Below are 22,685 nucleotides of genomic sequence, written 5' to 3' on the forward strand. Positions count from 1 at the left end.
GAACAACTACCACTACCACAATTCTAACCTGTAATCAGTGTGAGATTTTGATTCCCTCTTAGCAACACAGTAGGCACAAAAAGGTGTGTGTCCGCACGCACTTGACATGATTGATTGTATTAAAGGGTCACTTTGGAGTAATCCCTTCGATTTAAACAGTTAAAACTAATACGAGTGACACAAAACCATACATCCACTATCACACAGAAGAGGGTAGAAGTCGTAAGCATCGCTAAGCATCAAAATAAAAATCTCAATAAATACAACTGTACACAAATTCTGGCTTTATGCATTCACATATAGCATAAGGTAAATAGTATACCGTGCCAGCAATCTCCGAATGCAGAGGAGATAACTGAGTCAACCCCAGGCCAATATTTACGTAAATTGTGGTTAGCATTACTGATATTCCATCAGTATAATCCAAGTGCATCATTACTGGGGATAAATACATTTTATTATACTGTGGTGCAGGATGCATGGCATGAAGATGAATAAACAGGAATATGATTTATTTATGTGCCCACTGGCCCAACTCTCTATCGATTTACATATTATAGTACTGCCTGCATTGGGAAATCACCATTTTATTTTGCAGCTAAACTATTTTGCTCTACAACATGATAATATAAATAACATGAGGACCCTGACATGTCAACATCTCTTGTCTAATAAGTTCTCTTAAAGGGGCACTCCACCGATTTTACACACTTACTGTAGTTTACTCAGCGACTTTTTAACAGAAAGCCTGCATTACAAACCGGAGGGGTTTGAAAAAAGTGGGCACTTATGCTATTGAGTTGCATTGTGGGAAATGTGGAAATCAGCACTTTTCGTGCTTAAAGGATTAAAAGTCCAGATAGATTTCGATCACTTTTTTTTTTTTTTTTTTTTTTTTTTTTTTTTAAATCTCAAGTCTCTTAGTCCAACAACTTTATGGAAATGCAATACTAAATCTTTGGAGTACCCCTTTAAAGCTAGGCACATAAATGAATGTCAAACCCTGTGTGCAAATCGAAGGAGTGAAGAGAACAGGGGGAAACAGCGAGACAAGTTTCAGACTGACGGCGAAAAAAGAGAAACTTTTACAGGAAGACTCAGGCTTTTATCCTGACAGCGGTCTACCCTTTCATGATAAGAATCTTCCCATCCTCTGCTATTGCAGCGCAACCTGGTGGGCAACTATCTGCTCAGCTTGCTGGAGCACTTGCCCTCTCGGCTACAGCTTTTCCCCCTGGACAGGTGGAAGGGGACCGTGCGAGCTTGGCGGCTGCAGCACGTCTCCTGGTGGTGAGTGTAAAAGCGGCGGGGAGGCGACGAGCCAGAGAAGCTCGGAGGCGAGCGGCTGCGGCCTAGGCAACCCCCTCCCCCACCGCCACGGTGCTCGTGGCGGGAGGGCGAGGAGCTGACGGAGCGCTGCAGGGAGGAAGAGCTACGCGGGGAGGCGCTGGAGCTGCGGTGGTGGTGGGGAGAGCTTGTCAGGCTGCAGATGCCCATCCTGGAGCCCCCGTGCTGGGCTGCGGAGCGATGGTGAAGGGGGGAGCCACGGGAACCATGCATTAGCTGAGCAAGGCATGTCAAGAGGTCTGAGTCACTGTTGCTGCCAGCTCGGATGCGGTAACGCCTAAGCCTGAATGGGTACAAAAAGCAGAGCAGGTTATGAATAACAGCCAAGTCATATTTTTCAAAGCAAACCAGGAAACAGAGTGATAAATCAAACTGAGACTTGGATGAGAGGGTCAGAATCACTCTCCTAAGCTAAGCCAGCCAGTCATTAGCTTAGCTTAGCATAAAGACTGGAAGCAGGCGCCTCTAAATTTGACTAAATTTAAAATCTGTACACAAACAGAAATGTAAAAAGGACAAATGCTGAAACAAATTTGTGGCCAGGATGACTCCAGAAAGTCACTGCGCCCAACCAAAATTAAACAAACAAGACAACGCGTTAATTAATAAAAATGTAGAGGTGCTGGTAGGTGGATTTGTAGCTTTGGACAGAGCCAGGTCTGCTGTTTTCCCCTGCTTTCAGTCTTTATGCTAAGCTAAGCTAATCACCTTCTGGCTGGCTGTATCATATTTAACGTACAGACATGACAATGGTATCAATGATTTTATTTCACTATCTGCAAAAAAAAAAAGCATAAATAAGCAAAAAATATCCAACGATTCCTTTAATCACAAGAATCAATCAGCAAAGGGAATTAAGTTGTAATGGGTTTTTATTTTTTTTCACATGTTAATGCGGTCTTTCATGCTTTTCATCATAAATGTTTGAGAACAATAATGGTTTGGTTAACTATTAAAATTTGGATCCATTAAAAGCAAAAGAAGCAGATCAACAAATTACCTGCCCTCCGCTGTGGGGCGGCAAGGTGGCTTTCCAGGGGGCGGGCGCGGCAGGAATTGGGCAGCCAGCTGCTCAGCGGAAGAAGCTGAATGAACAGGACGGGGGATCCTGCTCTTGCGGGACAGAGGGCTGGATGAGGAGGAGAGGGAAGGAGCATCATCTCCCTGGCGGTCAGAACGGGAGCCCATAAGAGAGTCCTCGTCCTGAGAACGGTCAGAGGTGGAGGACAGTGGGTCCCTAGCAAGGGAGGCCACCATGGGGCCACGCCTATCAGAGAGGGACGGTGAGGCAGTGGGAGAGGGGACCGGGCCCTGGTGGTTAGCTTTCTTCTGCAGGAGTTTCTCCTTAGCAGACCCTGCAGGCGGGAGCTCCAGCAGGCTGGAGGGCTCCAGGACTGGGATGCGACTTTGCCTCCGGCTAGGGTCCTTACGAGGGGCAGCCGGGGACGAGGAGGCTGGTCCATTGGTCTGATCTGGGGCGTGGTCTACTGCTCTGCTCCCTTCCCCCCTCAGCTGAGGCTGTGTGGCACAGGGAGTCGGGCCAGAATCATTTTCAGGGTCTTTCAGCTTGGGGAATGCTCCATTAGTTAAATCCCTTTGGCTGTAAACAGGAGGGGAGAGGTGGCCATTGGCAAACACAGGGCTGCGAGGAGAGCGTGGAGAGCGTGGAGAGCCAGGAGAGCGTGGAGAGCCAGGAGAGCATGGGGAGGAAGGCGAGCGCCAAGGAGGCGTGTGTGGAGAACGGGGCGAGCGTGGGGAAGACACGCGGTTTGGCGCAGGGCTTTGAGCTTTGATGTGGATGTCTCCATTGACCAGCATCTCAGCCAGGGGGTCTGTGGGTGTCCCTGGATGGGTGGGCACATTGTCCTGGGGGGAGCTGATGTCCTCTGTGTGCTCCTGGACCTGCTGAGACTCAGCTTCAGCTTCACCACGCCTCTCCAGCAGGAGGCACTGTGGAGCACTGTCCGATCCTAACTGGGAGGACAGCCCAGAGGGACGCTGAGCTGTCAACTGGAGTGGAGGGGGAGGTGGAGACATGGGAGGAAGGAGAAAGACACACAGGTGTTATTTAAAAAAATCAACCATACTAAAAATGGGAAAAACATTCCAATTGTCAAAGGCATGTTGCTGATAGACTACAACATGTCGAGTTGTGCTGTAGTTCTGTAGCAAGAGCCTGATGCAGATGTGTGAGAAGAGAAGAATTTTATAATATGGGGTAATAAATGGTGATTAGTTTGGCAACAGCATGCAGTACCATAGCTACCATTATCAGACCGAAACACACAAGTGCTATGGCAGTGTCAGTCAAGCTGTGAGTACTAAACCAGCAAGTAGGACAGGAAACGTTCACGCAACTTCGCAGGGGGCTTCAGCGAAGAGAGGGTGAGGAACAAATACAGGGAGAGAGAGAGAAAGAGAAAGATAGAGAGGACAAAGACGATCTGAAACAAAAGAGACCATGCAACCTGAAGTCATGACTCGACATTCCAAACACACATGCCACAATCAGACAAACACACACCCCTATTCAGATCAATGACACATGTCCAGACACATCTGACCCATGCTCTGTCTGGCCTGCACAATGCCCCATGGTTTCTGGAGAGAGCTGCCTGACAACAACACAATGAGCAAGCCAACTGAACAAAGAAGCCCAAAAAAATAAGCAACTTAAACAAAAACAAAAAAGAAAGAACAGAAAAAACAAAAAACGTTGACAGCCAGCCGGTGTATTGCTACTGAAATAGAGGAAGCTCAACGGAGTTTTTTTTTTTTTTTTTTTACGAGATTGTGATGGGCTCATCACCTGCTGGAGCTGGGCACGAGTGATGCGTATGACAGAGGGAAACTTGGCGTTTGCAGCACCAGCCGGGATGGCCGGCAGTTTCCTGCGACTGGGTGAGCGGGTGCCGGGGGCAGGGTTTGGTGGCAGCGGTAAGGAGGCGTGGCAGGAGGAGGATGAGGAGGGGCGCTCCTGCTGATGCTGGTCGGCCGACAGGCTGCGCCTCATGCCCGGCGGCTGGCGCAGGTGCAACGGGTCCGACAAGGTGGTCAGGAGTGTGTGAGGGCTGGGAGAGCGCAGAGGGATGGGGCTGGATGTCCGGATTACCACCTCCTCAGGCAGGGACGGAGGAGAGGTGGGGAGCTAAGAGAGGGGAAGGAGAGAAGTGGGAGGTAGAGAGAGGATGGGTTGTGAGACTAGTGAGGAAGTGAGAAGATGGAGGAGGTATGGTGGAAGTGCTGTGAGGTAGGACAAGCAGGTGGGGAGCACGATGACGAGTTGTTTTGAACGGGTAAAGCAACGAAAGGATTTTAAAAATAAGTGGATGATCTTAGGCTAGGGAAGGAATACAAAGGCTAGGTAGGGCGATTTTGGGAAGGCCGTGTACATTATTTACTTGGAGGCAGTTGTTCTGGTGGTAAGAGAGAATCAGGGGACAGTTATTCCTCTTGTAGTGCAAAAGACAAATTGTGGTTTATGTTGAACTTGTAGATTGAGCAGGATTTCGGTGGGCTGGTTGAAAGTTATAAAAAGTAAAAGAGCAAAAAAGTAATTTAAACTAAGCAAAACAAAGTAGATTTATTTAAACTAAGCAAACCGAAGCATATTAAGAATTTCATTTATGAAGTAAATAAAACCAACCAAACACATTGCAAATGTCTGCAAATAAGATAAAATGATGCATATCTTACGCAAATCAAAATGTATTTCAAAGCCATAAGCTCTCTTCCCCCTCCCCATGCTGTGATCTGATAAAAAAAAGCTCTGCATTTGTTACACAAATATCTTTTTATTCTAACAAATAAACACAAGCGAATAAGCGAGAAAACATAAAGCAGTAACATTTAGCTTCAAACTACAGCAAGATGCAGCTGGTGGAACTCTGACTGTTGTATGGTATTAGCATTGACGTTCTAAAGCTAGAACTCTGACTCTGTACAGCTTTTTAACTTTGTAAAATGCTGACTACAGTCAGTATCATGTATGCCATGTTGTGAGATGGCCTTCAAATGAAAATGGCTTACCTGAGTGAGTACTCCCTCAGCCAGAGCTTCCGCTGGGCTGGTTGGAGTGACGGGGGGCAGAGCCCCTCCAGGGCCCACGCTAAGCTCCAACTTGTCCACTTTTGCACTTCCCTTGGAGGAAGCCATGCTTTCTTGTTGAGCTTTGCCAGAGTGAGGGCTTGGATTGCCCTTTTCCCATCCAGGAGACTGATCCCCTGGCTGGAGCACCTCTGGCTCTTCATCCTCCTCCGAGGGGCTGGTGGTAGCCTTGGCTCCTGGAGAGCCACTGGGCGGATCCACCATCACCCACTCCCTTGAATCAATGTCCTGCCTCCCAGAGCTCAGATTGAGGGCCACAAAGCCCCTGCAGCTGGCTGCCCCCTCTCCCTGCTCCAGAGATCCACAGGATGCTGGCTTGGGAGAACCACCACCAGACAAGAACTCCTCATCATAGTGCCAGATCCTGTCAGGACGCTCCCCGCCAGGTACAGCTGGACCCTGAGTGACTGGGATGATTGCAGCCCTGTCAGCCTCCTTCTCCTGGTGCTGGGTGCTAAGCTGCTGCTGCTTCCCTGAGCTGTACAGACACAAGACAGTTGCAAACAATCTACTCTCTGCTCTATCCTCAGGAAAATTTAGGAAATAAATGATGTTAACATACCTGGCCTCCAGAAAGCACTCTGGACTGGGCTTGGACTCTAGGCCAAGCCTCCTCTCCAGCTCAAAACTGTGAATGTTGCGTAGCTTCCTCAGTAGGGGGGCATCACGGTCTGAAGCCACCACCTCAGAGTGCAGTTTGACTGGAGAACCCAGGCTTGGCCCAGCATAGGGGCTCTGGTGGCCGTGGTTGCCCTGGTTGTTGCTGTGTTCCTCCTCCGCCTACGGAAAGCAGTCAGTTTTGTTAGTGACTGATTACCGACTAAAAGAAAAGACAGGTGGAATTGAATTGAGGTATCAATTCTCTGAGAGCGCTTGAGGTGTTTTATCATAGTCTACCTTCCAGACTGCCGTCCTGATGCGGTTACGATTGCGGTCCAGCTCCTCCCAGACATCAGCCTCCTGGTTGCGGTGCGGGTGGAGGGGAGAGCCCGGCAGGCGCTCCGGAGCGGGGTTGTTCTCCACGTCGCTGAGCTGCTCGTCCTGCAGAACCTCGTCTGTGTTTTCCCTCAGCAGGTCGCCAGGGATCAGGGAGGCATTCGCCATACTGGGGCAACACAGGGTACAAACATTATTTCATGTTAGAGGCTATAAAAGACAGAGGCAAGTGTGATATTGTCAATCATAGTTATCTACAGTATTTAATACAAATAACACCTACATTTCATTCTACTAAAAGTCTTTAACGTACCCCATGTGTGCCGGAGTGAGGCGGGTGTGGTGTTGCGGTGTTGTTGCACTGGCACTGATTGTCAAAGTGCCATCAGTGCCGGTCCGCTCCCAGTCATAAGGGTCATTCTCCACAACATTGTAGGTCTTCATGCTGTTGTCAAACACTGACATCAGCAGCTGTAACGACACGAAAATACGTTATTAACCTTTTTTGGGAGTTTTTGTTCAGTGAGATTCCACAGGAATCCACAAAAAAAGGGTTTCGAACAACAGGCAGATAACACATGTGGACTTCTAGATCATGCACTGCACACTTTACTGAAATGTCAAACTATATCATCACTTGCTGAAACATGCTGCACTTCTATGTAATCAGAAAACACTCTTTAACACTGTAAATCCAAATTAGAGCCATGTGTCACCTGGTAGTCAGGCTTAGTGAAGTAGTCGAGGCTGGAGATGTGTTCCAAGAACACACCAAACTCTGCCGGCAGGTGTTTGAGCATCAGACGATGGTCGTAAGTATCCTTCAGCTTCCCCACATGTTCCTGGGAGTGAACAAACACACACACACACACACCTGTCACATCTCATTACTTACAGCTACCTGGACAGGGCTGTTTAGGTTCCGTGAAGGACAGCGATTACTGGTTGTACTTACTTTGTCCTTGATCTTCCTCCACGGCAATTGACCGACCAGAAACTCCACCAGCATGTAGAAAAGAGACCACAGATCATCGTGACGACCCATCTCCTGCAGGATTACACCAGGGTTGAGTTCATCTTTATCAGTTACTGTATATTTGATCATTGACCACTCATGACAAAAAAGAGAAAGTTGTGTAAAGCGCATGAATGAACACACGTGGGACAGCACATAAGCTGCAGAACAGGGAAGATGGATACTGACCTTATTCTTGTGTGCATTGACAGATGCATAGCGGACTGTTCCCCTGAACCCTGCCACTGGACGGGGCTGAAGAACAAATACAGAAACAAAAGCTGATATAAATTTATTTTAATTAAAGACGTTCAGCTACAAATAACACACAAAAAATGAAAAGAATTTTCACCAATCGTTCATCTAACCTCCATCAATCTGTTCCAGTTGCGAACAGCTCAACAAGCAGAACAATTTTGAAATCTCACATCATATTACACCAACAAAAAAAACTAGGCTATTATTCATCAATAATGATAAGTGTAGCTTGAAGCTCAGTATATACTCAGTAACAAAGGAGGGCTCTTACAGGTCGGACCTCCTGGCAAGAGTTGGTGAACTGACGAGCTAAACCAAAGTCCAGCATGTAGCAGGTTCGACAGGTACTTGGGAAGCGGCCCATCGCGAAATTGGACTGAAGCAGAAAAACAGGAGGCAATGGTTAAAAGAAGAATGAAATCACTTATGTGTAAATGCAATATTTATGTAATAATGTATATTTATATTCGTGTAGCCCTGGCGGAAATAAATGCGTCCCTATGGAAGAATATAATTAAATACAGCAGCTCAGATGACAGAAGATGTTTACATTCAGCTACATTTTGGACGTTTAGCCAACACACACAGTGAGCCAGCTTACTGCAAGTGCAACAATATACTGAATCAGCAACAACACTAGCAGCCAGTTATAAAACAAAAATGCACAGTGTCACAAACACTACCCAGACAGCAGAAATAAAAAATATTCTCATCTGTCGGGAATATGTAGAAGCTAGATAATGAAATGAGAGCCAGGCAGAAAATGTCCGCTGCTTCACCCTGCTAACTGTGACTCACCGGTTTGATGTCACGATGCAGGAAGCCGACAGAGTGGATGCTCTCTATGGCCTCCAGGATCTGCCGTCCCAGACGCAGGGTGGTGCTGATGCTGAAGGTTCCCCGGGTCATACTCCTCCTCAGGTCAGCCAGGTTACGACCCTGAGAGAGCACACGTACCAGATGAGTTAGTCTGATAAATCCTCCTTTTAGATTGATTCCATGTGCAGAAACTGCCTTTTTTTGGAGTATTACCAGGCCATCGCATATTGGGGAGGAAAATAAGAGATGGTATTGCCTTTGCATCCTTATTAGCATGTAAAAGGCTATTGTTGGAGTGGAAGTCACCATTTTCCTCCAAAGCTTTTCTTCATGACTCAAATACCTCATAATGTACTATCTCTGGAGAAAATTAAATACAGCTCAAGGGGGTCAGCGGGAAAATTCAAGTCCGTTTGGGGGCCCATTGTTAATTATATTACTAAAGTAAGGTCACTACAGGATGAAGAAATCATTTTAAGTGATGTATGATCTATAGCGCCACTGCTTTGCATTCTCTATTCGTGTACCATTGCCTATGTGCTTTAAAGACAAGAGAGGGATTTCTCATTTAATTTTCCTTTGCTTTTTTATTTTATTTATTTATTTGTGTTTATTTCTTCTGTCTTTTGTATATGTGCCTACGGTGCTGTACACGAAAACGTACCATTCCTGTGGGTATGCTTGTATCAATCAAAACCACATCACACTTTCAAAACATTTAAAGCTCAGATAAGGTATTGGTTTATTTGTGCCCACACTGAGATGTCTGAAAATGATCTGAAAATTGTGAGAAATGCCAGTTACAATTTTTCAGTAGTGTTTTTAAATTGCTAATTTTTTGACTTGTATAATTGGCTTGAGGAGTTCCCAGAACCGAACCTTATAAGTATGGAAAAAAGCAGCTTCCTTATTGGTATGTCCAGATGGGGGCGGGAATTGCTTATGGGCGTCATTCCTTGACTCACAACCCAATCCTAATTTTAGAAACTGGAACCAGCAAACGTTTGGCATTTGTTCTTACCAAATGACCTAAACAATTCATAATTTATCAAATGTGTTGCCAATAATTTATTAGTTTGATGTGTCACACTGGGCTCGAAAAAAAAATCTGTTATAAGTGAGTGCTTATTATGAGGCATTAAGTCCTCTGCATTTAGACCAACCTGAAGCTCCATCACCACGTAGTTAAAGCGGTCGTTGCGGCCACATCCCACAAAGCGACATACGTGGTCTTTACCTAAGAAATAAAGGAGGAGAAGCGAGTTTCAGGATACTTTCGGAGGAGAAGATGAGGTCACCTGACGCCGGCTGCATCATTTGATGGTAAGATGCGGCGGGCTGCTGTGTGAATCATGATGATGTGCACGTTCATATTTCCCTGCCCTTGCCTCTCTACAGCTCACTGCCTACCCATCACCAGCGTCCCTGTATGACTACCCTGCTGATTTACAGGCTATAGAACGTAACACCAGGTGTACACATGTGCATGAACTGCCTCGAGTGTTTGAACACACGTGTGCGTGTGAGCAGATGTGCGTGTGCTCTGGACCGGTCTCAAAAGGACATTGCTGCATTGGCAGCTAAAACTGCAGCCACACCCCAAACCCTTCAGAAAGAAAGAGTTACTAACAAAACCGCCATGTTAAAAACACTACTTTTAAGATTCACCTGATCCTTATAAAATAAATCAAAATAAGGATCCAAATCAAAAACAAAAGAAGGTATTATTATCTTGATGTGAGCCATTAGTCTTTTTATAAGACCGTGGGATGTGGGACAATGTTTACTCTTTACAGCTGGGCGGGTCGGCAATGTTTGGGGGGGGGGTGGGTAGGGGCTGGAGTTCAGCCCGTCTCAAGTTACGTGCTGGTTCCCTGAGGAAGCATCAAACCCATGATGCCTGAGGCCGCAGCTATTAGACAGCAAACATGATCTCAGCCCATTGATTTTCCTCTCAGAGGGGAGAGAGAGAGAGAAAAAAAAAATCCGTAGTGGTCAAAAGGCAGGAAGGGAGAGGTGAAGGAAAAAGACAAGGTTAAAAAAAAAGACAGCGAGGAGTAAAACCCCCCCTGAAGGAGCTTTCTTGTGTTGATCCCGTGTCTCTGCTGTGAGACGTTGGGAGTGTCCAGGCACACAAACATATACTTCCTCTGGCGCTAGTACTCGGTCGCTGTGGTTTCTGTCATGTGTAACTTCTACATTCAAACTCTCAACACGTAAACCACAATTAAAACGCGATAGGTCAAATGTGGAATGATTTATCTGCTGAAAGACAGTGTGTCTGGCACTGCAGAGACTGAAGCAAACTAAGCTGAACCCTGGGACAAATTGTGTTTTCAGATGAGTCGGATGATCTATATCTGGTCTCAGAGAGGTAGATTTTTTATACTATGCTAATCGATGCACAAAGGCTATCCCTACATGACGTTTCCTGGATTGCTCTGCTTCTTTTACATTTGTTTTATCAATCCAGGAGAAATTATTGACAGACAATGTTTCACTTCTCTTAAGCATTTGCTTTTTTTGTTGACAAGAATGATACGGCCAGTGTCCTGTTTTCATTAGGTCACACGGTGCCAGGGAGGATCGATCAATTCCAGAAATGTAACCAAATCCACTGAATCCATTTCGACTCACCCTGGAGCTTTTTGAGCACGGCGACCTCCATCTTGAGCACCTGTTTGGGCTGCTGGGCAGACTCCACCTTCAGCGCCACGCTGACCCGCGTCAGCAGGTCCACCGCCTCGTAGATCTCCCCAAACCCGCCACCCCCAATCTTCTTCACCTAGAGGAAGACAATGAAATATTGCCTAAGAACTTCATATGAAAAAAATAATAAATAAACAGATTTACAGTCTGTGCATGGACAGTGAGTTTATAAAACATTAAAAAAAAATGTTGGGCATTTTAGGCCTTTATTGGATAGGCCAGCTTAGACATAAAAAGGGGAGAGAGAGGGGGAATGACATGCCGCAAAGGACCGCAGGTCGGAACCGAACCTGTGGCCACTGCGTCAAGGACTGAGCCTCTGCACATGGGCCGTGCTCCACCAGGTGAGCCACCCAGGTGCCCATAAAACATTACATTTATAAAAACTATTGGAAAAACTTCAGCAGGAGAGAAGGCTTGTCATGTAAAGGCTTGAAACTGTCCTTACTTAGCTCCCCCATTGAGGTTTCAATGAGGTTAGATAGCATTATCAATATGAAATCAGATGGTCTCCTTTGATGACAACACTGTCACCATGGCATTCATTTAGGCACTGTGCAATACCTATGTATGATACCCTATGTGATTATGTATGCATGCACTTTAAAACTAACTTTATTTTTAACCATCCACACTTATTTCAAGGTTTTTTGTATCGTTTGTAGTTATAATAAACCAAAAATATTATATTTATATACAACTTATAGTGCTGCATTATAAACTACTGTATGTACCCACTATGTAGAATTGTAATATACAGTGTGTACTGATAGATTAGACTTGGACTTCAGATATTGTGGTCAATCATTTTCAAAAAGAACTGCCTGTTGTGATCCGAGTAAAATACACAGGCGACTATTCAATTGAAAACCTTAAAAATATAGTGTGGCCAACCTTCAAAGCAGGTAGTCCATCAGTGTAATAAACCCTTAAAATCATTATGTCCAAATTCATTACAATGATCAAAAAATCAAAAATAGCAGAGAAAATCAGAAGTGCTCTGTAAAGCAGTACAATTCAGGCAACGAAAAAAATGAAATTGGTTGAGTCTTTTTTGGTGCACTGCATGTCAAACCTAGTCCTTTTGTTATAATTTAGGCAGACCTACCTCTAAAGGGTGAAGAGTTTGTGCACGTGTGAAATCTAGAAATATTCTTGCAGTTTCTCATTGGGAATGCAGCAAATATTGAAATGTTAAAAGAGGCCACTGCAAAATTACTTCGGTAATGTTTATCCAGATAGTTTAAATGAGAATCTCCAGATTGCACTTTTAGGAAACAATGAGAGAGATTAATACAGACTGGTGTAATAGAATGGGCATGGGTAATGTAGGAAGCTGTATGTGAAGTAATTTGTATTTTCTGAGGTTTAGAATATCCTGGTAGGGAGCAGTGTGAAATATTGTTCTCTACGGTACTGTTTTTGTTTTGACTATATTCAACGGTGACATCAGTATTTATTAATGAAACTACCTTTTTTGGTTGGTTGGGCTGCAACAAACGATTATTTTCATTACAGATTAACTTTGACAATTATATTCTCAACGCATCGTTTGGTTTGTAAAATGCCAGAAATATGGTGAAAGATGCTCATCACAAGGTGACCTATTCACATCGCGTGTTTTGTTCCACTAATAGTCCGAAACCCCAAAATATTCACTTTACTGTCACAAAAGAGAAAGTACAAAAGAAAATTCGCAGATCTGACAGGAATAAATGGGACTAGGTAATTAGCTCACTTGTGAATAATTTGTGTACCTGGTGCTGATAGCATTTGCAGTGATAAAGGCCTAAAGCAGGGCAAAATGGTTGCAGACTTTTTTCAATAAATATGACACCAAGAAGTATGTGATGAATTTCCCAATGCTCTCTTCTTTATTTCATTCTTTCAAATTGCCCCCAACAGTCTTATCGTTTCCCTCTCACCTCTCAGTACTAGTAGAGCTTTCACTTCTCCCACGTGTCTTTCACTGTCCCACACACACACACACACACACACACACACACACACACACACACACACACACACACACACACACACACACACACACACACACACACACACACACACACACACACACACACACACACACACTTGTGTCGCACTAGGAACTAAAATCGTGGGATAAGCTGCAGCATTCTTATGTAACTCCGCTCCGTAGAAGACAGGAAGTGGTGCCAGGCTGCCAGTAAGGAATAACAGCCTCACATGGCACCCAGGCTGGCACAGCAGTGAGAGACATGAGCCCTCAGGGAGCACTGCTGCTGCTGCCTATAGCACACTGCACTGCCACAAATAGCTTTACAGTCTATTTTTGGATCTCCCATACTGCAGCCCTACCTGGTCAGAGAGATACACAACCCCAAACTGTCCGAGCCACAGGTGAGATACTTTAAAAGGAAAGCAAGACTCACAGGCAGCGGAAAGCTTTCTTTGATGAACAAGCAGTTGTTGTTGGTGGGTCAGAGGGTGAGCCAGGGACAGGCAGTGATGGGGCTGGACAAACACACTGCCTATTGTTTCTGAATAGCACGTCACTTACCACTTTCCATCGTTCCTTGACCAGGGACAGCACGCTTAGGATGTCAACTTGCTCCACTCCCCCGCTCATCCCGTCTGCGGACCAGGGACGCTGTCCTCACTGCTTCCCCCTCGACCAGCAGGCCTCAGACTGGGACGGGCATTTGGGTCTTGATGGAGAACCCTATGGAAGCCCAAGAGGCACACAACTGTCAGAAACTGAGGAATAAATGAGTTGAATTCTGGTTATTTAGGCTAATCTGCAGTAAACTGATAACTTCATCATTTTGAGATAATGTTCTTGGGTGTTTAACAAGGATGTTTCATAGAGTTGAATATGAAAAAAGACTGGTTGAACTATATGTGAAGGTTTAAAAGTCTCCCCAGTTGAGAGACAAAGTTAAATGCCTGGCTTAATGGCTGGAGCTTTCTGATCCTCGGCCATCCCTGCAGCTGCCACACCTGCTGCCAGCAGCTGTCTTTCTAGACAAACTCGCCCCACCAACTCGCAGACAAAAGTCCTGCATCTTAAATTACAAAAAGGCTTCATCTTAGTATCATTTTCCCAGCCATTAATCTTCCGTGTATGACAGCCAAGAAGCAGGTCTTATAAAGAAACTACTTGTCAGATATAATGAGACGGTTTAATCTGCCTAATTTTGCATTAGCTCTGGTTGCATAATAGGGCAGACACAGTTTGCATCATGGTAAAAAGAAAGCATTATTTTGAATTAAAACAATATCTTATCCATCACACATACAGCAGCATATGTTTTGTATAAATACATTGATGTTCATCATATTGAACTGTATAAAGTTGTATTAATATGCTTCAGATAGCATTTTGTTGAGTTTTTGATAGAGTTGTACTTGTATTCCCAATTTAAGGTTATAAAAATGTGTATCTCAATAACTCAAATTCATCATAATATAATTATTTGAAGTGAGGTTACACTGTACCAGCAGATTTTTGATTTTTTTTTCAGATTGTGAAACCCCAAATTCACAGATGCAAATTAGTCAGTTATGCTAATGCCCCCGTATAAAGGTTTATAAGTTGGCTTACTGAGCTTTTTTAATTATTAATGGTTTATGAATAATTTACTTACAGTTTATAAATCAGTTATATATAGTTATTAGCCCCACTTTATATTTCTGAATTATTTTGTCCCCTAACCAGGGTGAGATCACTGAGATCTGCTGACCCAGGTCTTCTGGTTGTCTCGATGTCTAGGCCTAAAACCAAAGGGGACCACTCCCACCCTCGGGAATAGTCTTTCCCTAGTTATAAAAAATGCAGAGTCAGTCGATGGTTTTAAGAAGCTGTTAAAAACACATCTGCTTAGTATGCACTTTTTCCTGTAATGTGTGTTGTGCCTTTCTGGATGGTTTTTATTGTTTAAGTGTTTAACTTTTGTTTGCCTTTTATTTTATTATTAGCATTACTTTGTTTTTATATTGTTATCTCCCGCTTTTATAACTTTCTATTTTTAATAAACGTTGACCAGTACAGTACCTTGTAACCTTGGTTTTAAAAGGTGCTTTATAAATTTATAAATATAAATTACTTACTTACTATAAGCAATGTTTGGGTTGCCAAATTGGGTTCTTCCAATCCTCTAAGAAGCGACCAAGTCTGCAGTTATACACGTTGATAAATTGTAAATACCATAACTTGCAGGTTTTTCCAACATGTGAATAAATTAAAGAGCTTAAAACACAACTCTCCTGCTGGAGGGTTTCTTTGCTTCCTGGACACCTAAAAGTTGAGCTTATTTATGGCTTATAACTAATTTACAAAACATTAGTAAATTGTTCATAATAAAACCATCAGAGACAACTTGCAAAGCCTTTATGAAGGGTGACTTATCAGATTTCTGAATACATGATGTATTGCCATGTTGCACAATCAAACTGTCTGTACAGCAAAAATTAAATGGAGTTTCCCCTGGATAAAGCTGTGTATACACTCCTGTATTATACAACATCTATGGAGAAGCTTTCCTCAGGAGAGCACACGCTGGTGACTTCCTTCAGTCTGGCTTCAAACACTCGCAAAAAGCTAACCTCATTTAAATTCATCATTCTGCACACTGCGTGCAGGCGTCTACTGTTATGCAACGAGCCTTCAAAACACTATTTGGTTACGGGGCATGATACTCACATCAAGGAGGCAATCAATCCCATCATGCACCAGGATGAGGTTGGAAGATGGAAGAGGGCAAAGCGTGATTAGACTTAGATAGCATTGAAATGACAAGCATGAAATGTGACCCAGGGTTGATGGATGTCAGGTCTCAGGTTAATAAATCTCTTCTTAAGACACATTATTCTAATAGCTTTTGAACTGTATTCTATTAGTATGAAGTTAATATGTATTACCATTGCCTATCATAATGTCTGGACTAATGTGAATTACTATGAACACTGATCAAGATTATGATAACATTTTGATATACTATAAATGTAAAACACACACTCTATAATCTATATTTCCATGGATAATAAAATATCCCCCGCTTAGTGCAACTTTATTAAGATTAAAAAAATGCACTATAATTGAATTAATTTTTTTCTAGGGAGTTTAAGAGGAGACCTTGAGAACAGTGAGCCTTTTTTTTTTAACCATTAAGAGCAATCCACAGAAAAATAGCACACAAATGGTATTTTCCTTTCGAATCTTATGAAGATTGTGTGCTTAAAAAAAGAGCAATACTGATAGTCTACAGCCATACTATTGTTTCTGTTAGTCTACTTTAGGCACAAGGCTGCTTTGGGCTAAATGCTAACGTCAGCATGCACAAAATAATGCTAACATGCTGATGTTTAGCAGGTAATGTTTGTTTACCATGGAGGCATGGACACTGTTTAGCGTGTTAGTATGCTATCATTTGCTGGTTTGCAACGTTTTTCACATCCCTAAACATTTTTGCACATCCCGCACTAAACCATTCGGCCTCTTTCTTGTGTTAAACAGCTAGTTTGTATATATTTGTTTCTGTATTTATTGTTTATTTCATATTAATGTTTAATATGTTCATGTATGTACCAACCACCAAGGCAAATTCCTTCCAACTGTTACTTGCTTGGCAATAAATCCTTTTCTGATTTTGATTCTGAAACAGAAAGTAAAGGTGAGGCTGAGGGGGATTATCATTAGTTTTGTAGGTATTTTGGCAAATAAACCAAAGTACAATTATGACCTGATGGCATTTGATACAAGGTCAGGGGTCACCAAAGTTATTACATGTCATCCTATGGGGAACGTGGGGGTGTACCAAATGTCAGGGCAATCCATCAAGCAGTTGTTGAGACATTTCCCTCTGGACCAGACCAAGTGGTGGAGCGACCGAGAGACATCGTCAGAGGAAACAAAAGGGAACAGGAGTTGTATTGAATTAAGCTTTTGGGCCATGTTTTGTGCAAATGCCTCTCTTTAAAGCCATACTGGCCAAAGTGGCCAAAGTATCGACTAATCGATTAGTTGATTTAATCAACAGATCTGTAAATCTGAGTTTCTCCGCAAAGAGTCATGCAAAAACACCACTTTAATTCTTGTGTTTACCAGAGATGTGCTTGTACGTTTCTTGGAAATGAGTCATTCAGCATGAAAAAAAGCATAAAACATGACTAATCGACTGAAGAAATCTAAGTTGACTAAGACCAAAACGACCGATTAGTCGACTAATCGACTAAGAGCGAGCAGCCCTACTTTCTGGCAACATAAAACCCTGTATATTCTCCTCATGTGTAGCATCTGCAAATATTTTTATACACACAGAAACCAAGTGAGAGGTGTCTTGTTAAAGGTCCCATGACATGATGCTCTTTGGATGCTTTTATAGACCTTAGTGGTCCCCTAATACTGTATCTGAAGTCTCTTTCACGAAATTCAGCCTTGGTGCCATTACAGTCCCACAATGAGCTTTCCTTAGTATGTGCCATTTCTGTGTCTGTAGCTATTAAGGAGGAGAGGGGGGGGGCAAGGTGGAGGGTGGGGTGTGACCTTGACCAACTGCCACTTTGCTCGTTTGAAAGCCATGATGTCTCTCTCTCATGGGTGGGCCAAATTCTCTGGGCGGGCAAAGCAGAGAAAGGGGAGGTAACCTTGCTCCTTATGACCTCATAAGGAGAAGATTCCAGATCGGCCCATCTGAGCTTTCATTTTCTCAAAGGCAGAGCAGGATACCCAGGGCTCGGTTTACACCTATCGCCATTTCTAGCCACTGGGGGACCATTGGCAGGCTGGGGAATGCATATTAATGTTAAAAAACCTCATAAAGTGAAATTTTCATGCCATGGGACCTTTAAAACACCAGTGGAATTCTTGATATTAATGCCAATCGGTGACCAGGCAAACACCTGGAGCCCGCCATAAATATACCATAGAAGAAACATGCTGTACAAAACCCTCTGAACCACAGAGGGATGAGAGAGACTCGCCGTAAACACTGATTAAATAACCTCTGCTGCGAGTCTAGTGTCAGGACTGCAAGGTCACCCCACCTTCTAGTGTTTTCCTTCTTTCATAGAGAGAATCACTTGTTCTATCACATCACAACTATCGTGCGTGAGACATTTCTTTCTTTATAATCACAGTGGGATGTAATTTGGCAGAGATGGCTGACATTTAACCTTTACAGCTTAGAGCGTGAATGTGAGAAAATCAGAAGCTTCTGACAGAGGCGTGGAAGATATAGGCCTAGAAGAAAGGATGGATGTCTTGGTAGTTCTCTGCTACCTAACATAACCTTTACAACCTAACTTACTGTATACTTTTAGGTGAAGAGTCTGGAGATGTCTAAGCCATCTTGTACCTTTTTTTGAATCCCTCAAAAACAACCCAGGTGTGTCAGAGAAGCAGAAAAGATACTGGGTTGCAGGGAACACAGGGACACTACATGCCATTCAGCCCCTTAGACTGCATATAACAAGCCACTTCGCCAACACACATCACTCTAAGACATGTTCGTACACACATTGCATAAGCACACACGCTTATGCTCACAAGGCAGGCTGCCTCCCGCTGTGACTAATCTCACACCTCATATGGCTCTGCTCTTCCTCCTCTTCCTCCATACAAACCACCATCAATGAATTAAAAAAAAAAAGCCCAGGAGGAGACTTTGGACCAAAAATTAAACCAATTTGTGACAACCAGCTCCCGTCTCATCATGAATCACACTTCCTGACCCCCGCATCTCCACTGAGACGATGGTGCAGTGCCATTTTCATTTGCTGACTGCAGCTTGTCTCGCCTCTGTCCTTTTGGTGTGCTACGAAAGCTGCAAGTTTTTTACGGCTTCATAAAGAATCATGACATGCCAGTGAGTGATCCCACCCAACTGAATTGTGGATATGTTTTGTTGGTAAATACTGACAAAAAAAAAGCAGGAATCTACATGTGCAACATACATGACTGGAGTGAGAATAACTTGACCAAAAACAAAAACATCTGCTTAATTTTCTGTCTAATAGGAGTGTGGCCTGGCTCAGTATAGCAAGACAGGGAGACCTGTCGAGCTGCTGCTGGATGAAATAAGTGTCTGGTCAACTCTGTGCAGGACAAGCCCTGGAGAGGAGCCAGCGTGGGGGGCTCCACACTCAATCACAGCATGGATGCAACTGATCCAGTCTGAAGAAACAGTGAAGGATGAGTGTGTGTGTTTATATGGCATAATGGCTCCACTGAAGCCATCAAGAATGCACTCACCTAAAGAGCAGTAGACCTACTCAGTTTGGGTTATTGCTTTAATGAGCAGTGCCTCAAATCCTTCATTTTAAGAGCAATTTGTGCAAAACAAAAGCCAAAACACAAACCTCTGGTACGTTGTTTTTAATGGGATGTGACAGGTAGCAAGCTGCAGCAATGTCCCAACACATTTGTCAAGCCAGCTGTCATACTGGTCTCCAGAAATCAAACCAACCAACCTCCCCGCAGTGGACTGACTGACTGACTGACTGACTGACTGACTCCCTGCCTGGCTGGCTTTGCTGTGGAGAGCTGTTGCATAGCGAGTTGGTTGCCACAGCAGATTACTCAGGCGCGTCCACGCACATTGGCCGTCCACACAGGCCACGCAACCTCATCTTGCATGGCGTGTGGGAGGTTATACTGTAAACTCTGACAACATGCAGAATAACAAACTCAACGCATGCAGCGGCGGCGCGCGACAACGATTTTGGGTGTAAAGGGGTGGTAGAAAAGGGTCGAAACCGAAGAGGGAGAAGCATAGCACGGCCTCTTGATTTCTGAATCCTCTTACCTCGGGTCTTTTGCTGCCAATCCTTGATCCAAAGAAGAGCCGGGTGTGGTTACAAAAAATCCTCTACGTTTGGAGGCGGCGGGAACGACAATGAGCGGAATCCCATAGCGAGCAAACCGCCCATGGAAGAAAAAAAAGGTGGCGGCGGTGGTTAGAAATAAACGAGCGAAGGGTGAAATATGTCTGAGTGTGGTCGTCCCTTTTCTCCTTCTGCCTGTCACCTCAGCATCTCTATCGGGTCGCTGCGGAACCGTGACGTGACGAGTCTCTGTGATGATCATCAACCTTCCTGCGCGCGCGGCCCCGATTCGATCGCCCCTCGCAACAAGCTCGGGCGCGCGCACCGGGGTCTTTAAAAGCTCGTTCGCGGTAACAGTCGACACGCGCGCCGTACACAATCACAGATCAGCGTTTTATTTTTTTACAGTTTTCACATTTTGTCGAGTATTATACTCTATACACGTCGTGCAACAAAAATCCCTAATGTTTTAGATATCAAATTAAGCTAAAAAATCTAAAAACAAACAAGTAATCTCTGTTGTGTTTGAGGATACATGTTTGGAACACGGCCACTGAGGAAAAAACTTTTCGCAAATACCACTGGGAGGCGACATTAAATCAAAGATGACGTATGTAACTGATGGTTATAGTTAATACATCCATTCACACAGCGATTAAAAAAAACAATCCCCCACTTTGCAGTGTAAATTTTCTATTCCTCAGTCAATTTTAAAATTTTTAAATGACAAATGCATAGCCTATTTTAACTATGGGTGTTCAAACTGTTTCAACTTGGATGCAGTAGCCTAAAAATCTCATTAGCACCAATAAATTGACATGACATTGACATTAATGACATTAATTAATATATCTTCCATTTGATAAAAAGCAGTGTCTGACAGACACATTGTAAGACTCAATTTCCTAATAATGCTGATTTGTTTTTGGAGCAGACCTCTATAATCAGAATCAGCTTTATTGTTAAGTTGGCTATGTGTCACATACAAGTAAGTTTTTTTTGTTGCTCTCAATGTACTTACACTGAAACAGACATAGCCTACAGCTAAAAAACAAGGACAACAAAGCTGGACAAGGTAAACATAAACATTTGACTACATATATACATATAATACGTATATAAAAAAAAAGTATCTATATATTAAAAACAACAACACAATGACATTTGTAAACAGTACGACATTAGTGCAAAGGTGCAGAGTGTGCAAAGGGTGCTGGAATAAATATGGAATGATTAATGAAACAGGTTGCTTTATATACATGATGTAGGTGTTGTGTTTTGAGTAGCGATGCTGTGATGCTGTATGAAGAAGAAATCTGCCTGACACTGTACTTGATCATAAAGGTTTTATTACATCAAGTTTCCAGCATCAATGATGGGTCCTGCAGAACCCGGAGAGACAAAGCCAATATGCACTCTTCTTGCTGCAGCAAGAACATGGTTTATAAGGGGTACGTTTAGGTAACATGTTAGATAAAGTAAACAGTTGTGAGTTGGCAAGTAAAGGTCTGAGTCCCTTTGAGGTCAGAGTCTCTTTAGTCTCCAACACTACTCATAAAATCATTGATCTCACTCAGTCACCTAATTACAGAATCAAATAGGACATCCTCTTCAACCCATCACTCTGCTGAGAGCAAAATCATTAAACTTACATCACTAATACAGTGTTCATGAATTCTCAGCATATTTGAGCTTTATACAGATTTTAAACTTACAGGGCCAGATACCACATAGGTTAATATGACAGTGTGTACAGTGTATACAGCATGCTTGGATATGTATTGATATGCCAAGTTCTTTGGGAGTTTGTTTCAGATACATGGTGCATATAAATTGTGTGATGCATCTCCATATTGCTAATAATAATATTAATTGAAATACATTGCACAATAATAGGGCCACACTACTGTAATACATTGACTGAACATTAGTGCAGAAAGGTAATATTGTGTATTATTATAGTAAGGTGCTGGATTGAGTTTGCATAGATTAAAATCAAGTCAACAGTAGGTGGTGATGGCGCAGTGGATATGACACATAGGCTACCTTTGGTGTGGGAGATCTGGGTTTGATTCCCATTTTGTTACATCAACCAATGTGTCCTTGAGCAAGACACTTAACCCATAGTTGCTCCAGAGTCGTGCGACCTCTGATATATACCAATTGTAAGTCGCTTTGGATAAAAGCGTCTGCTAAATGTAATGTAACAGTACATTAAATATATATGTGATTTTATGTCATGTAAAGCAAAAGAACAAAGATAAACAAATATGCTTATTGAGCTATGTGAGATAGTTCATTTGAATTATATATATATATATATATATATATATATATATATATATATATATATATATATATATATATATATATATATATATATATATATATATATATATATATATATCAATTAAGAAATCAAATTATTCTCATTAAAAAACTGAAATTACTTAGAAACCCACCACTCCTAAGGATGTGACTGTTCCGTTATTCCCAAAAATCATCGCGATGAGTGGTGCAGAAATATTGCGGGCGATTCTGCGGTACTCGTAAAACACTCAAAGTGGGAGCTCTTTCTCTACACACTCTCTAGGAGACGTTTCCACATCGCATCCAACCATTCAGAGTATTTTTTTTTCCCCAGGATGGCGAAGGGCTCTGGTCCTGCCCTACTCTGTCTTACTCTGTC

General features: G+C 43.2%; 1 protein-coding gene across 2 annotated transcripts; it reads right to left on the bottom strand.

The window, feature by feature from the left end:
* Positions 1 to 908: 908 nt before the first annotated feature.
* On the bottom strand, positions 909 to 20,242 carry ttbk2a (tau tubulin kinase 2a). 2 transcript variants are annotated; one of them, XM_028566717.1, is made up of 16 exons: positions 19,978 to 20,242; positions 13,734 to 13,895; positions 11,120 to 11,267; positions 9,646 to 9,719; positions 8,462 to 8,602; positions 7,935 to 8,039; positions 7,595 to 7,660; positions 7,346 to 7,438; positions 7,107 to 7,232; positions 6,704 to 6,861; positions 6,352 to 6,559; positions 6,017 to 6,234; positions 5,377 to 5,932; positions 4,157 to 4,495; positions 2,348 to 3,357; positions 909 to 1,630 (listed from the first exon to the last, which is right to left on the bottom strand). In XM_028566717.1, the coding sequence occupies exons 2-16, from the start codon at positions 13,800 to 13,802 to the stop codon at positions 1,183 to 1,185; spliced, it is 3,759 nt and encodes a 1,252-aa protein (XP_028422518.1). In that variant the 5' UTR covers positions 13,803 to 13,895; positions 19,978 to 20,242; the 3' UTR covers positions 909 to 1,182. The 2 variants fall into 2 exon arrangements, with proteins under 2 accessions (XP_028422518.1, XP_028422519.1); XM_028566718.1 differs by lacking the exon at positions 4,157 to 4,495.
* Positions 20,243 to 22,685: the final 2,443 nt, after the last annotated feature.

This window comes from Perca flavescens, chromosome 20 (assembly GCF_004354835.1).
Source record: "Perca flavescens isolate YP-PL-M2 chromosome 20, PFLA_1.0, whole genome shotgun sequence".
Taxonomy (NCBI): domain Eukaryota; kingdom Metazoa; phylum Chordata; class Actinopteri; order Perciformes; family Percidae; genus Perca; species Perca flavescens.

What these genes read in the sequence shown, in the direction of transcription:
- ttbk2a (XM_028566717.1), bottom strand. Translation starts at nt 13,802, where the DNA reads ATGAGCGGGGGAGTGGAGCAAGTTGACATCCTAAGCGTGCTGTCCCTG. An exon ending in TCACTAAGCCTGACTACCAG is followed by an intron (nt 6,862 to 7,106) that starts GTGACACATGGC and finishes GTGTCGTTACAG; the next exon opens with CTGCTGATGTCAGTGTTTGA. An exon ending in CGCCCCACAGCGGAGGGCAG is followed by an intron (nt 1,631 to 2,347) that starts GTAATTTGTTGA and finishes GTACCCATTCAG; the next exon opens with GCTTAGGCGTTACCGCATCC.